General features: G+C 41.8%; 1 protein-coding gene across 12 annotated transcripts in view; it reads right to left on the bottom strand.

Moving 5' to 3' along the window:
• Positions 1-5684: 5684 nt before the first annotated feature.
• Tle1 (TLE family member 1, transcriptional corepressor) overlaps positions 5685-17561 on the bottom strand; it is a 97132-nt gene continuing 85255 nt past the window's right edge. For all 12 annotated transcript variants that reach the window (XM_037202673.1, XM_037202672.1, XM_037202670.1 and 9 more), the window contains 6 exons: positions 14224-14473; positions 12400-12647; positions 10031-10178; positions 7909-8059; positions 6364-6440; positions 5685-6265 (listed from right to left, as the gene is read on the bottom strand). In XM_037202673.1, the coding sequence (XP_037058568.1) occupies positions 6158-6265; positions 6364-6440; positions 7909-8059; positions 10031-10178; positions 12400-12647; positions 14224-14473 (982 nt within the window). In that variant the 3' untranslated portion in view covers positions 5685-6157. The remainder of the gene's footprint in view (positions 6266-6363; positions 6441-7908; positions 8060-10030; positions 10179-12399; positions 12648-14223; positions 14474-17561) is intronic.

Genomic DNA, 17561 nt, shown 5'->3' on the forward strand with positions numbered 1-17561 from the left:
CCAGGGAGTGTGTATTACCCATTCTTATTTGCCAGAGTTCAGTCATTGCCACCTACTAGGGATGGGGACATTAGGTGGGAGTGAGTATATAGACAAGCTCCCTGGCAGGGCTCTCCTCTGCCCCACCCTGCTTCATGTTCATGGACTGGTAGGAAAAATATTGTGAAAATGGCCTTCCTACCAAAAGTAGTCTACCGATACAATACAGTCTCCATCAAAATTGACACAATTCTTCACGGAAATAGAAAAATAATCTTAAATTCTATTTGGAAACTCAAAATACCCAGGATAACTAATACCACTGGAGGTATCAACATCTCATATTTTAAAGTATACTACAAAGTTATCACAATAAAAACAACATGGCACTGGCATAAAATCAGGCACACTGATCAACAGAAGGGGACTATGGTCCACAATCCTTACTGCTACCCAACTTGACAAACAAGCCAACAAGATAGTGGAGAAAATACATCGTCAACAAATGCTGCTGCTCAAACTGGATAGTGTTACGTAAAGGAAATCAGATCCTTATCTGTTACCTGTACATAAACTGACTTCAAATGGATCAAGAACCCTGACATAATACCTCACTGATACCCTGAATCTGATAGAGAAGAAAGTAGGGAAGGTACTTGTGCTTATGGGCACAGGAAAGGGCTTTCTGAATAGGATTCAGGTAGCATACCCAGCCATTAACACAAACAAATAAGTGGGACCTCCTTAAGCTAAAAAGCTTCTGAACAAAGCACACTATCATTTGAAGAAGACACAGCCTAAAGGGGAGGTGGGGAGACCTTATCAGCTATACATCTGACAGAGGTTAGTATCTAGAATATACAAAGAGCTCAAAACAGAAACATCAAGAAAATGAGCATATGAGGCATAGACCTAAATAAACAGAATGTTATGAAAAGATGAACTACAAATGGTTAAGGAACATTTTTTAAAAATGTTCAACATCTTTAGCCATCCGAGAAATGCAAATTAAAACTACTTTGAGATTTCACCTTACAGTGGAGGCAGAATGGCCAAGATGAAAAAAGCAAGCAAGGAAGGGACAACAAATGCTGATGTAGATACAGGGAAAGAAAAATGGTAATTTACTGCTGGTAGGAGTATAAACTGGTGTAACCACTATGGAAATCTGTCTGAATACTCAAAAAACTAGAATCAGCTTGTCTTATTTTGGTTTTTGATTGCTGTAAAGGGACACCATGACCATAGCAACTCTTATCAAGGAAAACATTTAACTGGGGCTGGCATAGTTTCAGAGGTTTATTCCATTATCATCATGATAAGAAGCATGGCAACGTGCAGGCCTCCACAGTGATACACTTCCTCCAAGGCCACACCCAATCCAACAAGGCCATGCCTAATAGTGCCACTCCCTATAGGCCAAGCATTCATACGAGTCTATGGGGGCTATTCCTATTCACACCACCATGTTCCAATCCCTGGCCCTCAGAGGTTTGTAGTCATAACATAATGCAGAAATGCATTCAGTTCAACTTCAAAAGTCCTCATAATCTATAACAGTCTCAACCTTGTTTAAGAGTTGTCCCTTCGGAGATTCATGTAATGTCTTAACTATAATCACCTGTACAATCAAATAAAAAAGCAGATCACATACTTTTAACATATAATGGCACAGGATATACCATTCCAAAATGGAGGAGGCAAGGAAGCATAGTAAAGAAATAACTAGACCAAAGCAAGGCCAACAACCAGCTAGGCAAAGACCAAACTCTGCATCTCCATGTCTGATGTCAAAACACTCTTCAGATCTCCAAAACCCTTCAGCTTTGTTGACTGCAACATACTTCTTTCTCTTGAGCTGGTTCCATTCCCTGTTAGTAGCTCTCAGCAGGTATCCCATTACTCTGACATCTCCATCTTAGGGTCTTCTAGGCAATTCAGGCTTCACTGTCAGTTTCACACAATGACTTCTCTGGGCCTCCATGCAGGTACACCTGACATGCCTGGCCTCAGCACCTTTCCTTAGTCAGGGAGGGAAATTCCATAATTTCTTTATTGTATCTTTGATTCTAAAAACAGAACCACGTGGCCAAAACTGCAACATTCTGCTGCTTTCTGGGGCTGGAGCATAGTCTCCTCGTTCAATTACATCTTCACCAGCTTTCTCTTTTTGATGGTTACCTTCAGTGCCTAAGCTTGGCTGTTCTGGAACTTGCTCTGTAAACCAGGCTGGCCTTGAATTCAGACATCTGCATGTCTCTGTCTCCTGAGTGCCAGGATTAAAGGCATGTACCACCTCACCTGGACCTAACCTGTTCTTTAATTCCTTTTCACTAGTTGGAAGCTTAGCTGGGTGGGATCTTGCCCTGAGGTCTCCACTCCCTTTACTCTATTTAACATGAGGCTTTTAAAATCTGTTTATCTTCTTGAACACAGGATTTAGCTCCATTTAACTTCTCAGAGCCCCTTTTCTCCTCAAATTGTATCTTCAGTATTTTACCTTGCTTAGCCTGTGCCTTTCCATTATAGCTCTTCATAAGAGTGAATGCTAACAACCATACAACAGAATCAATACTAAGCTGTTTTGAGATTTCTTCTACTAGCAGAATTAATGAAAAACTCTTCCATTTACCCTCAGTCAGTTTTCGGATAAGGGCAAAAAGCAGCCATTCTTTACCAAAATATCACAAGAACAGTCCCTAGGGAACATACTAACATTCTTCTCTTGACCCAGGCTCTCAAAAATCAACCTCAGTACCACTGCCTTCCATGCTCCTACTGATAGAGTCCATTAGGCCCCACATAAAACATTCAACTGCTTTTCTAATCCAAACTCCCAAAGTCCACATTCCTCCAAACAAAAGCATGGTCAGGCACCATGACAGTAATACCCCAGTCCCTGGTGCCAACTTCTGTCTTATTTTGGGTTTCTATTGCTATGAAGGGACACCATGACCACAGCAACTGTTATAAAGGATAACTGGGTTTAGATTACAGTTTCAGAGGTTCAGTCCATTACCATCATGGGAGGAAGCATGGCAGTGTGTAGGCAGACATGGTGCTAGAGGAGCTGAAAGTTCTACATCTTCATCTGCAGGCAACAGAAGCAACTGTGTACTGGGCATAGCTTGAGCATATATGAGTACTCAAAGCCTGCTGTGACATGTGTCCATTGTGACACACTTCCTCCAATAAGGCCACACCTCCTAATAGTGCCACTCCCTATAGGCCAAGCATTATACACATGAGTCTTGGGGGCCATACCTATTCAAGCTACTATATAAATTTACTGCAGGATAAAGCTATTCTACTTTTGGACATAGACCCAAAGGACTCTGTATCCTACTATAGAGATGACTGCTCATCAATATTCATAGCTCTTCTTACAATAACCAGGAAATGGAAACTACCTAGATGTCCATCAACAGACAAATGGATACTAAAAAGGAAGTATATTTACATACTGGGATTTTAATCAGCTGTTACAAAAAACATTTACAGGTAAATGAAATAAAGCTAGAAACCGTCATTCTGAATGAGGTAACTCTAGACCAAGAAAGACAACCAGTTCATGTTTTCTCTTATTTGTGGATGTTAACTTTGAATCTTCAGATGTGTGCTTTTTTTATTTGAAACACTCATAGATGTTAGAAATTAGTAAGGGGGAGTGGGTTTTCAAGGGAGAATATATAGAACATGGTTATATAAAGGGTTGAATAATGAAACACAAAGTAATGAATTCAAGTGGGAGATGGAAGTGCCTGGCAGAGGAGGGAAAACAGAATAAATAACACTAAAGATTTTTTGAAAAAGTCATATCGAAACCTACAAATATAGAAGTGCCTATGTGTATGTACACACACACACACACACACACACACACACACACACACACACACACACCAGAGTGTTATCGTGGGGGAGTTACACTGTAATGGGGAAGACAATGGACTTAGCCATACTATATCCTGCTGACATACTGACTATGGTCCTCAAGACCTTGAGTAGTAGGCATAACAATTTTTATCATTCACATTATACAAGTGAGATACAATGACCTGGACAGTTTCCCAAATTCTCACTTCTCATTCTCAGCTCCCACAGCCATCTCCTTTAGGCTGGACGTACCATGTTTGTTTCAGCTAATCGACTGGTGAATGGAAGGGATCCAACAGATTCAATGCTTATTTCCCAGGACTTCCAATCCTTCCCTACTTGTAGGTGGAAGAGGATTTGTAAATCCGCAGCAATACTGCTGTCTTGTGCCCAGGTCTAAGCTGGGAGAGAAACAAATCCCTTGTTCTTACACTACTATATGGCTGGGTGTCTGGGTGGAAGGAGAAGAGAGGCACACATACCTACTCTGAAATATAGAGAAGAGAGGCAGAAATCAGCTTTGGTCATTACGGTTAGCTATTTACTTAATGAAAAGTATTTAATAAACCTTGAAGAAACTTTTTTTGGGGTGAAAACAAACATTTTTAAAGATAGAAAAAGGTCTTGATGATAAATGAAAAGCATAATGAACAACTGCCAACTCACTGAATTGTAAAAAAAACAAGGGCATGGGAAATTCCTTAGCTACTGGTACTTAACAGCCATTATTTTCTAATAATATAGTAGTAAATAACAAATATATAAAGCATGAGTTGTGTAGCTTCTTAAAAAAACATGTTTGGTAACTTATTAAGAGCCCAGGATTACAGATATCACCTAATCTAATTAGTAAAAGCTTGTCTATAAAAATAAAGACAAAAGATTAATGACAGAATGCCATGTCCAGAGCTGCAAGGATAGTCTTAATGAGATGAACTGGGCAAGGCTTGCTGGAGTAAATACATTAGCATAATGGATCAAGTAAGTACTAATGAGACATAACCAGATGACTTTCCACCTCACTTTTCCAGGGACATGAACTCCAGAGATTTCCAAACAGCACACATCATAAAACAAAACATAAATCATCTATACATTTCTTGAAACACAAGAGAAAGAGTGTAGATAAGAAAAGTTTGGGCCTTCCTTGGAAAAACTGACTCTGCCTGTCAGTGAGACACCAGAAAAAGGCAAAATTTTAATTTGTGACCTTAAAAAACTTATGTATTTTCTCTCATACACACAATCTAGAATTAACCATATACACAAACTCACACTTATGCAATATGAAAGCAGAAGCAGGTCTCTTTGGGGTAAGGAAAGAAGGGAAGAAGTCAGTAGGGATGAATGTGTGAAAATAGGCTCATTGCTTGCAACATTATCTAAATTTAAAAAAAAAAAAAAGAAAAAAAAAGCCAGGAAAGGTGGCACACACTTATAATCCCAACTGAGGCAAGAGGACTGACTGCTACCAGTTCAAAGTGAGCCTGGGATATGGAGTAAGACTCCCTGCTAAGAACAAAATAAAAATCATGATAATAGTTTGTGAGTTTTAATCATAAGTCTCAAAGAATGAGTATCAAAGTAATTCCAACTTCCTCTAGTAAAGCTGTCACTTACTGACAGTTCCAGTTCTGATCCCAAGTCTCTGGTGACCTACAAGGACTTGTCAGGATCAATCTCAGTTACAGCAGATGTCCACAGTCATATATTTGACTGTGCAAAGACAAGGGCACTGAGAACTTACCTATGCGTGCATGGACTTTACTCTCAAAACCCACATCCATAATTCCAAAATGTTAATTTAAAACAGTCAAGGAAGAAAACCATTTACTGGTACTAAAGGCTTTACTGTAATAAACCAAATATATTTACAATTTATACAAATGTTGAACCAACAAAATTGCAAAAAAAAAAAAAAAAAAAAAAAAAGATGCAAAACCAAGAAACAAGTTCGTTGGAGACACCACTGCTCTACAGAGGATTCAACACGAAGTGAACTGCAAGGAACAGAAAAGTAAGCTCACAGTTGGGCAAGGTGTGACTGACTGCCAGCAGCTTGCTCCTCTATCCCACACTTATGGCCTCTGTGTGGTTGTGGTGTCCAAAGGTAGACAGGTAACTGTCTATTGACAGACTTGTTGCCTTCTCTTTGTAGACTCAAAGCAGTTCTGTGTCAACATCTGGAAACTGGTTTCTTCAGTTGGTTCATTTGTTTTTGTTTTTTAATTATAACTTTTCTATTTCTACAAATTCCAAACATTTGGCCCAATTCAACTGTAAATATGAAGCCATAGTGTTTTCAGTAGATGACCTCATAAACGGTAGCCTTTTTGTCCCCTGAGCCAGTGACTATGTATTTATCATCCACAGAAATGTCACAGCTAAGTACTGATGAGGATTCTTTGGACTGTAAGAAAAAACAACAGGAAGAGAATATTTAATGGGTTCCATTTCTGAGGCAACTTCATTAGTTGTTTCAAAGGCCATAAGGTAGCACTTCCATACCTGGAATATGCTGGCTCCGTATGGTGTCCGCCAGGCATTGAGGAGGTTGTCTTTTCCAGTACTCACAAACCACTTGCCTAGAATTAGCAAAGGCACATGTAATTCCAACAATACTAAAATTTCCCACTGGAATGAATTAAATAGAGCATTGTTTTTAGTATGTGTGTATGTATGTGTGAAGGTGAAAGAGATTTCTGGAGTTGGTTCTCTCCTTCCCCCTTGTTGAGACAGGTCTCTAGCACTGTTTCTATTGTAGCCCTGTGAGTTTCTGGTTTCCATTCACCTGTCTCAGCTCACTGTAGAAGTGTAGGGATTACAGGTGCTTCCTAGCTCATCTAGCTTTTCAACATGGGTTTCAAAGATTGAACTCAGGTCACCAGGCTTGAGTAATAAGTACTTTTACCCATGGAATGATCTAGCTGGCTCAAATGAGAGCTTTTTTTTTTTGTTTTTTGTTTGTTTGTTTGTTTGTTTGTTTTGAGACAGTGTTTCTCTGTGTAATGGCCCTGGCTGCCCTAGAACTCTTTGTAGACCAGTCTGGCTTCGAATTCTCAGAGATCCACCTGCCTCTGTCTCCCAAGTGCTAGGATTAAAGGTGTACGCCACCATGTCTGGCTCCAAGAGAAATATCCAAAGGGTTAGTCTATGATCCAAGCAAGTTTTAAATCTAAGCTCTTTGGTGTGATCTTGTTTGTAATAAAAACACTGTCAAAGGGCTGCGGAGATGGATAAACATGTGCAAGCATGTCCACAAATTCAGATTTCTAGCATGTGGCCTTGCGTACTTGGAATCCAGCCCCTGGAGACAAGTTGGGAAAGGGCATAGAACAGGTAGGCCTTAGGCACTTGCTGGCCATCTAGTCTAGCCAAAAAGACAAGCTCAAAGTTTAGTGAAAAGTCTTGCCTCAAAACCAAGATGGTTTCCACACCCACCTGAGCTTGTTTGTATATGTGCGTGTGTGATAATACAATGAGTCATTTAATACTTTACTCAGCATCACAGTCATTTTCAGTCTTATGGAAACAGTAAGAACAAAAAGAATTAAATACTGAACTAATGTGAAATGCCTGTCATATCAGATACATATAGAATGTCTAATTATCATCGGCTACACATTCACCCATCTATCCTCACAGCCAATGACCATTCACAGCACAAAGACAGTCTCCATGTGGACTTTCCGTCTCTTTTTTCATTCAGAGGAAAAGAATCTGGGTGCAGCCAACCATCCCTCTGACCCTGGCTCCTCATTATGGTCAGTATATAGTGATTTCCACTATTCTAGAGCACTAACAAATACTCCCTGCCACAAACCAAGTGTGTGATCAAAGCTTATTTCACTGCCTGCTGACTTTTCTCAAATTAACAAAGCAGGCTGAGACAGACCTTACTCTGCTCTGAGGGGCAATAGAATTATAGAATAGAATTACTGCAACCAGCTGCATGGAGAGGAACATTTTCTTTTCCCCCAGATACCATCTCTAACCGTACTTTTAAAAAGTATTTTCCATTTAGGACATCTACAGCCTTGCAGCTGAACTCACCACAATAAGCAAATTTTAGGGACAACACACAGCTCTCGTGGAGGTGCAGCTGGTACTTGTCAGGCTTGTTCACGTGCAGAACTTCCACGTTGCTGCTTTCCATCCCCACGGCAAGCCACTCCCCAGTTGGGCAGTATCCCAAGGAGAAGATCTGTTATAAGGAGGACAAGATCACTAATGATTTTACTCAATAAATTAAGAAAGTGAAAAGGCAGCAAGGGATGGCAAAATGGAGGTTTAATCAGCCAAATCCAAACTGGGAAGAGGCATGAGATGAAGCAAAGTCCAGAATCCTCTATTGAACAAGTGGGAGACTAAATAGTTTCATCCATGCTGTGAAATAAGAAATCATCTTTGAGAATGGCATTAAAAGTCATCATATAGATATACTAACTGACATACTTGTGCAAAAAAATATAATGTCTAGGATATATAATCCAGTTTTTGGAGTGAGGATAGTAAAACAAAGACTGGCCAGGTACTGATAACTGCTTAGGCTAGGTAATGTACACACATGTAACTCTGTATTTGATAAAGGCCTACATACATTTGACATTTATGAGCCTTTGAAATTATAATAAGTTTAAAAATGGTGACCAAAAATAATATCCTGAATATTCTACAGAAGGGTAGAACAGGAAATAATATAAATAAAATACCAATTGTCACCAAAAATTAGTATATGACAGCTGACATGATTCTAGAAAGAATTTCAATGAAGAATTGCCTGGATTGGGTTGTCCGGTAGGCATGCCTGTGAAGGATTTTCTTAGTTGGGTTATTTGAGTGGGAAGACCCCCAAATATAAGTCACCACTTCATAGACTGAGCCTTGGCCTGAATAAAAAGGACACAGAGATTGTACTAGTGTATGCGTAGTACTCCCTTCCTCTCTGCTCCTTGACTACGGATGTAATTTGACCAGCGATCCCAAGCTCCTGCCACTGTGACCTTATGGCAGTGAGGGATCGTAACCTGGAATGGTTATCTAAAATAAACCCTTTTGCTTTAAGCTGCCTTTGTCATGGGGTTTTATCAGAGCAACAGAAGTATAGTTGTTTTTCATTTTTACCCTACTTTTTATTTTTATTACCAGTAAACAAACAAGCAAATCAGTAAATTCTGAATAAAAAACAAAACAACTCTACCATGAGGAAGACACCAGAAAAGAGTTAAGTGCTGCTTTGCCAAGTGAGTCTAGATCCACACACATGACATCTGACTACTTGTCCAAATGTTACTATGTTTTCATATTACTTTCAATCTCCAGTTAGTAATAGTAGCATACATCTTCAATCCTAGCACTCTGGAGGCTGAAGTAGTAGGTGAGGACTGTCTGGCATTTGAGGCCAGCCTGAAGCTAGGCTGTAACAGAATGAGACCCTATCCTAAAAAACAAAAACAAAACAAAACAACTCCCCAAACAAACAACCTTACAGATCTAGTTGGCCATGATATTTTTCTATTTAAAAACATTTTTACACAATGTATTCTGACCATTTCCCCTCCCCCAACTCCTCAAAGATGCTTCCTACTTCACCACCCTCCTACCCACCTCCTCATTCTCATTCTCATTCTCATTCTCATTCTCTCTCTCTCTCTCTCTCTCTCTCTCTCTCTCTCTCTCTCTCCCCACACACACACACACACACACACACACACACACACACACACAAAACACAAGCAAAACCACCCATAAGACAAAAATAAAATGCCCAAACAAAACAAAAGCACCCCCTCTACAAAACCCCCATGGAGTTTGTGTTGGCCAATTACTCCGAGGTATGGGGCCTGGCCAGAGTGTGGTGGATATACCTGGTGACCCTCCATTGGAGAAAACTGATTTTCCTTTGCCAGTGGTATCACATTCTTAGACTCCTTGAAACAAATCAATATTCATTTCACTCTCATTCTGCATTTGATAGTGAGAATACACACAACAGACTATATATCCTGCTGAAGGAAACATGGGGCAGATGGGGGGAGGGTTGTAGTCTGTGGTTTTAAACCTGTTATTTTAAATTGAATGTAGATCTGTTTATCTGACTGTCTTCATGCCAGGGTGGGAGAATGAGCCATACAGACCCTTCTGACTCCACAGCAGGCTAGCGCCCAGCACTCACCTGTGATGTGAAGTCATGCTGCTGCAGCTGCCGCCCCTCTCTCAGGTCCCAGGACCTCACAGTATTGTCCAAACCGCCTGTCCAGAGCTTGGTGCCATCATTAGAAATGTCAATACAGCTGGCTCCGTCTGTGTGGCCCTGGAATTGCCTGATAAAACAAACCAGACTGAATAATGATTTCCTGTCAGAGCTCAAAGTAAACACTGTTGTGTTGTTAGTTTTGGACTCACTGTGTGTCATCTCAGTGTCTGCTGGTGTGCAATATCAAACTAACCTTCCCCCGAGGAGCACAGGAAACAGCCCCTGCAGGTTCTGTTTCTTTTCTCAAGACCCAAGGCCTAAAGAAATGGAATGGCATTGCAGGCTGCTGCCAGAAGTCAAGTATGCTACTAGGGCCTCTGATACACAGACCCAGTGAAACTCTTCCCAGGTCTGGAAAAGAGTTTAAGTACTAAAAGACAATAAAGATAAACACAAATCCCAAATAATTTCCTTAAGGAACGATAAAAACCTGTCCTTCAGTGGCCAAGGCTTGAATCCACAGAAAGGAAAAGGCTCATTTCCAAGAACACATTCATTCAGAAGAGAATTGACCAGCAGTGCCCTTCCTGCTAGCACAGCATGAGCTCTCCTGTGTACTCAGCTTTGCCATTCTGAATCAGAAAGGGCCTTGCATTAGGAAATGTGGACTCCCAGAGACCAAGGGTCAAGCAGGCCTCTTGACCTCAGAGGTGCTAGGCAGAGACAAAGAAAAGGACTGAGGACAACAGACACTTGCCAGATCCCACCCAGATGCAAGGCTTTCTTTCTTTATAGGGGGCATTCATGCAATGTCCAAAGAGCATCCAAATCAACTGGGTGGCAGGGATTTTTGACCCCTGGAAGGGCATGAGGCAACAAGTCAGGTTGGCAGTGGGGAGAGCAACATGAGCACAGAAGGGTCTGGGCTTGGCAGGTGGGGAGGGTACATGCAGTGACTCTCACAAACTTGACTCTACATGCTGAGCATGCACTGGCCAGGGCAGATCAGAGAGGTCAGGACCCACCTTTAGAACCAGGAAAGACCCAGCATAGAACTGCTTAGGAATTTCAATGCCAAGAAGTCCTTTCTTTCTCTAGGCCCCCCATACCTTATTGCCACAGAGCGCCAAGCTTAGAATTTAAAAGTGCAAGGGAAGGAAAAATCACCACTGCTGCCTCAAATTCTTAGCCAAGATATGAGCCAGAAATCTTTTTCTCAGAAGCTCAATCACTACTTCAGATCCTGTCCCAACTAGTCCCCTCATCCCACATGCCCAGTATTCCTGCTGTTGCCCAGTAAGTGGACCTCAACAGTGTTAACAGGCCTCTCCACGATCACCCAGGCTGAAGGAGTCCTTGTGGCACCTTTCATCTCTTCAAACAATTGTCACAACCTTTTCCCTTCATCCTAACTTCTTATCACCTTATCAACTTCGTTAATTATTTCTTCATTCCAAACATGTTTCCCTATCAGCACTCGATGGGTACTCCTCCAGCCTCCCCCTCCATGCACACCCTAGTGTGACTGCCAAGTTGTTGACTGTTGAGAATATGCTGTGTCATAGGAGATACAGGACACTGTCACAGAGCCACTGGCCACACATGGTCAGTCCAAACTAAAAGACATATAAACCTCCACCTCCACCCTACCCCCCACATATATATGATTGGTGCTTCTCCAGGGAGCCAGCACACAGAATGCCAGGTCTGACTACAGGACCAAAGCAAAGTAACTTCTGTGCCTGGGTTCCTCATCTATAAAGTAGAAGACAGCAGTACAGACAGCCCCGACTTAAAATCCCAGTTTCTACTTCCTAAAGGCTCGGGTTACACGTCTTTACCACGACACTTAAGTGCTTTCTCTGGAACACCTCTGGCATGAGCACTAAATGGAGCCAGACTAGCTGCTGAGGGAAGAGGGAGGATCTAGAAGCTTAGCAGAGGTCCATATATTCCCAAGAGCAATGGCCCTCATAGTTAGCTACAGAGAAATATAGATGTTTTAAAGCCATTTTGTGGTTTCAATTCATGGAAGCTCATTGTTCTTTTGTTGTCTTGTGTAAGTAGATTTCTGTTTGCACATACCAGACTCAAGCTCAAAGCATCTAGACTGGAGGCCCTTGTATTGTCATTTATTCCATATTATATTGTTCTCTGACAAAGCCAGATCTTCCATCTCAATGTGAACCAAAGAATGGGAACATGAAGGAGATACAGTATTGGTGACACTCTGGCATAAGGCAAGACTGCTCTCCCTACTCACAGCTGGCCAGTTTGCCCTTACATCCACACTCAACAAACAGCAGCCTCTTAGTCGAGGCTTGCCCTAGGAAGGGCACTGTACTCACCTCACCAGGGTCTGGTTGTGCAGGTCCCACACTGCGATGTTGCCATCACTGCAGCATGAGAAGCAGACTTTGGAGTCAGGGCTGATGGCCAGGGCGTAGCAGGCAGGGGCTGAGGATGTCAGCTCTGCCTTTATGCGGGGGGTTGGAGCTGCCAAGTCCCAGATGGATAGAGTACTGGCTTCCCCTCCCACTATGAGAGTACAGCCATCAGGTAGCAATTTACAGGAACGGATGTAGTTATCTCTATTCTGTGAAATAATAGGATGTAATCACTGCAGAGCATTGCCAACTGATAATACTGTGTATTCCTAAATGCTGTTCTGGTTTTTAACTTCAAGAGAGGCGTTTCATGGACACTCTGATCTACAGGAAAGATCAGGGTCCAACTGCCATTGTCTTTTTCCAAAGAGTAAACAAACTCATAGGGCTGATTAACCATGTTCCTGATTTCCAAGTGCATAGACAAACACAAAAGCATACAGGTGGAAGGCTAGTGTGAGTATACTTCCCTCCCTATGGGGAACAGGTTTCCTCACCAACATTTATGGTTGGATAGTGCAGACCCTGTGGTGGTATTGTGTTCCCCGAAATATTGTGCACTCTAATAAACTTATCTGGGGTCAGAGACAGAACAGCCACAATATTAAACATACAAGTTATGCAGTGGTAGCACACGCCTTTAATCCTAGCATTCCAGAGGCAGAGATCTACCTGGATCTCTGTGTGTTCAAGGATACAGCCAAGCATGGTGACTCACACCTTTAATCCCAGTAAGTGAGCCTTTAATCCCAGGGAGTGAGGCAGAAAGCAGAAAGGTATATAGGGCGTGAAGACCAGGAACTAGAAGCATTTGGCTGGTTAAGCTTTTAGGCTTTTGAGCAACAGTTCAGCTGAGAGCCATTCTGGATGAGGACTCAGAAGCTTCCAGTCTGAGGAAACAGGATCAGCTGAGGAACTGGTAAGGTAAGGAAGCTGTGGCTTGTTCTGCTTCTCTGATCTTCTAGCATTCACCCCAATAACTGACCTCAGGTTTGATTTTATTAATAAGTACCTTTAAGATTCATGCTACAAGGCCCACCAAATCTGCTTTTGTTTTTGATGCCCAATGACTAATGAGTATTCATCTAAGAATTTAGTGGATTGGCTAATTCAGAGAAAGAAAGAGAGAAGGGGAGAAACACAGACAGATAGACACAAACATGCATACCAAGTCTTTAAAAGATCTGCCCCTCTTGTCTGAGAATAACATCTTAACAGATAAGCAGAGGCAGGGCAGCCCAATCTGCTTCACAGTCTGCTGAAGACCAACAGCACAGATATAACAATCCTAAGGCAAATGGGTGTGTTTAAGCTCTCGATGGGGGTTGCTAGGTGCTTTGAGAGACAATTCTTTCTGTTCCTATCTTAACTGAATCTATGGTAGGAAAGCAAAATCATCTCCCTCAACTCCTCAACAATACCAAACCTGTTTGGAAGGGTTTTCATGCCATATTAGCAAATGTTGTTGCTTTGACATTTATCTGGAGTTTACAGGAAAATTTAAAGGTGAGTAGATTGCAGGGATCAGAGTCCATATTATCTGCTTTTCTTCTACTCCATGGGACACTGTCTTAGGAGACATGTCTACAGGGTGAGCGCCACACCACTGAAAAACATCTCCAAAAATAAACCCATCCACACTAGGATTTAACCCTCATAGTAGCAGTAAATGAACCCTGCCCAATTCGGGGGAGGGGGAGGGGCTTGAGCAGCTAACACAGAAAACAGAGGGGATTCCAATCCCTCCTGACAGAAGTGAAGCTCAGGCCCCTCATGCTTGCTCACCAGGCAGTCCAGCTGAGAGACGGGGCTCTTGTTGCCAGGGTGGCTGATGTCCCAGACCTTAACGCAGCCCTTGCCACCCGTGTACACGTGCCTTGTGGGGTTGCTGATGGTCACCGCACACACCACCTCCCCATGGTTGAGGGTGTTGATCTGCCGAGCATGTCGGGGGATCCCAGGTCCAATGAGGGCATCAGGGGGGAAGGGGACAGGCTGCATCTGGCCATCTGCAGTAACGTGGAAAGAGTACGCTCTATATGAAAGAAAATAAAAACACACTTATCACAAAGGGAGCCATAGCCTCGAGATGGGGAAAGGTGGGGGCTTCCTTGCCAAGGATTTTCCTTCTGAAATGAAAGTAAGTTGAAGTATTTTCTAATGCAAAACACTTAAAGTCTACATTCAAGCTATTATTTTTATAATGCTCTAAACCACATAAACTGTTTTAAATATTTTAATATATAAAATTGTTCTTATATATTGTACAAAGCATTCTCTCAAATCTCACTATAAAAATGTGTGTCTAAACTGATATAGCCTTCCATGTACCTTATACATGATTTCTTAGTATAATTTAAAACACTTAAGATAAAGCCTTTAAGAACTCTAATCACACAGTAAATAATGCTCCTTAATATTAAAGCAAGGAAAAGAAAACAGCTTTTGGAATTGGAAGGATGCTCAGTGGTTAAGAGCATGGGCTGCTCTTGCAGAGGACACGGGTTCTATTCATAGCACCTACATGTGGCTTATAAACACCGTAACTCTAGTTCTAGGGGATCCAACACCCTCTTTTTGCATCCCTGAATACCACACACATACAGTACAGTAACACATATACATAAAATAATTAAAAAATTAAAAAACAGCTTTTTACAGCATATTACTTTAAGTTTTTGACTCAAACCCCTTTTTTATAACCAAGAAAAAAAAAGAGATTCTTATATCAGATGACAGACATTTCCTACCCAGTATTTTCTTAAATTTACTTGAGAACCATCAACCCCAGTTTTATCCGGAGGCAAAACACCCAGCTAAAGGAGCATCTTCCGAACTTCACATTAGCCAGAGTACCACATGCTGCACAATGAGAGACAGGCAGAACTTGCTGAGAGCATTTGCAACTTAGTTCTTCACTTGAAAGAAAAGTAGGGGAGGCAAATGTAGCTGGAGAGCTTCTCTCCGGGTCTGCCAAGCCCCCACAGTCCACTTATAAAATAAACACACACAGACGCTTATATTATTTAAACTGTTTGGCATAATGGCTCAGGCTTCTAGCTATCTAGTTCTTACATCTTAAATTAACCCATATCTATTAGTCTATAAGTTGCCATACGGCTAGTGGCTTACCGGTATCTTAACATGTTGCTTCTCAGCCTCAGCCTTCCACTTCCCAGAATTTTCTTTTCTACTTGTCCCGCCTATACATCCTGCCTAGCTACTTGCAAATCAGCAGTTTATTTATACAGAACGATATCCACAACAGGCAAATGTCTGAGAACTTTCTTCAAACTTTGCTGTGAACCTAAAACTTATCTAAAAATTAAAGTTCACAACATTTTCAAAAGTGAAGCAAAGGAACTGGGGATGGCTCAGGGTTGAGCCCTAGCTGTGATATGAAGGCCCCAGGTTCTGTCAAGCAACATAAAGAGATGCTTGTCCTTCCCATTGCCTAATTAAGCAAGCTGATGGGACTCAGGAAGTCCTTCAGACTAAAAGGCGACTTTGAAGATGGGAAGTAACTGTGGAGGGAGGTAGAAGATGCTGATGGGCTGATACCTGTCCTGGGTTGCTGACTTTCGTGAGAAATGAAACTTCCATGCTATCTGTCTGCTGTTCTCTTCCCAGATAGATACACACAGATGAGCCAGATCCTAGTCATGAACTTTCATCTCTGGCAACAAAATTCAACATTTTGTTTCTTCCAATGTATTAAATTATTACTTACTCCCAAGAGCTAGCACACAATGGGCATCATAAAACGAACAGCAAAGATGGGCGGGTGGTGGCGCACACCTTTGATCCCAGCCAGAAGGATCTCTGTGCGAGATCCAGGATAGGCACCAAAACTACACAGCGAAACCTTGTCTCGACCCTCCCCCCCAAAAAAAAACCCACACAGCATAGACACTTGAGAGAATGGAAGACATACAGTGTTTCCACTCCCATCCTAGGCTGAAAAGCACTGTTTCCTCTTATCTCAGCCATCACTAGATCTAGGAGTTTAAGTCACCCAGCATAAACAAAGCCTGCAGGATTTTTCCATTTCTGCAACCTTTTTGGGTAAGAATGAGTCCTTTCTGGAACTTGTCCTTGACATTTTGACACATGTAAACACCATGAATACTAACATAGCTCTTGAACTTTTATTCTGCTAATAACCCAATCTGTGCAAAATAACTTGGCACAAAACTGAAAACTGATACTCAACATCATGTCTCTATTAGACTGCACTTAAAATGCACATTTATCAGCCTGGAAATAAAAAATAGGTTACTATTTTCCTCCACAGAAGCAACATATCAAATAAATAAAGACTCAGAAAGTTTCGTCCCTGCAGCTAAAGGGAAGATCTTACATATCCATTATCTCCTAGAAAACTGGCTCCAGCGGCAAATGGAAAGTGGCTGTTTGTCCCAAGCTGTTAACAATGCTGTTTTATGACTCCCACAGTGACAGAGAAAGAATGGTGGTTACTCTGGTGTTTCGGCTTTTCTTCTTTCCCCTTGCATTACAGAGGATTGAATCTAAAGCCTTACACATGCTGGGCAAGCTCTCTACTGCTGAACTGTATCTCTAGCTCCTTTTAAAAATGTTTTTTGAAACAGAGCCCTGTAGCCGAAGTTACCCTGTTCCTGCCCGGCTCCTGCCGCCCTCAAACCCAAGCAAACACACAGAGACTTATATTATTTACAAACTGTATGGCCTAATGGCTGAGGCTTCTTGCTAGCTGTTGTTATATCTTAAATTAACCCATTTCTATTAGTCCATAAGTTGACACGTGGATCATGGCTTACCCATATCTTAATACATTGCTTCTCATCATGGCGGCTGGCGGCTTCTCTCTGCCTCAGCCTTCCACTTCCCAGAATTCTCCTCCCTCTTTGTCCCGCCTATACTTCCTGCCTGGCTACTGGCCAAATAATGTTTTATTTGTCAATCAACCATCCACAGCAGAGTCCTACTAAGTCACATAGGATGGCCTTGAATTTGTCATCTTCCTGTCACCTTCCCAATTAGCTAGGGTAGCAGGTGTGTGCCACCAGGCCTGGCAATCAGATAGTATAACTCAGTTTGAATAACTGAGCCACAGAATGGGAGGCACGCAGATCACACACACA

Source organism: Peromyscus leucopus, chromosome 2, assembly GCF_004664715.2.
Source record: "Peromyscus leucopus breed LL Stock chromosome 2, UCI_PerLeu_2.1, whole genome shotgun sequence".
In the NCBI taxonomy this organism is placed as follows: Eukaryota; Metazoa; Chordata; class Mammalia; order Rodentia; family Cricetidae; genus Peromyscus; species Peromyscus leucopus.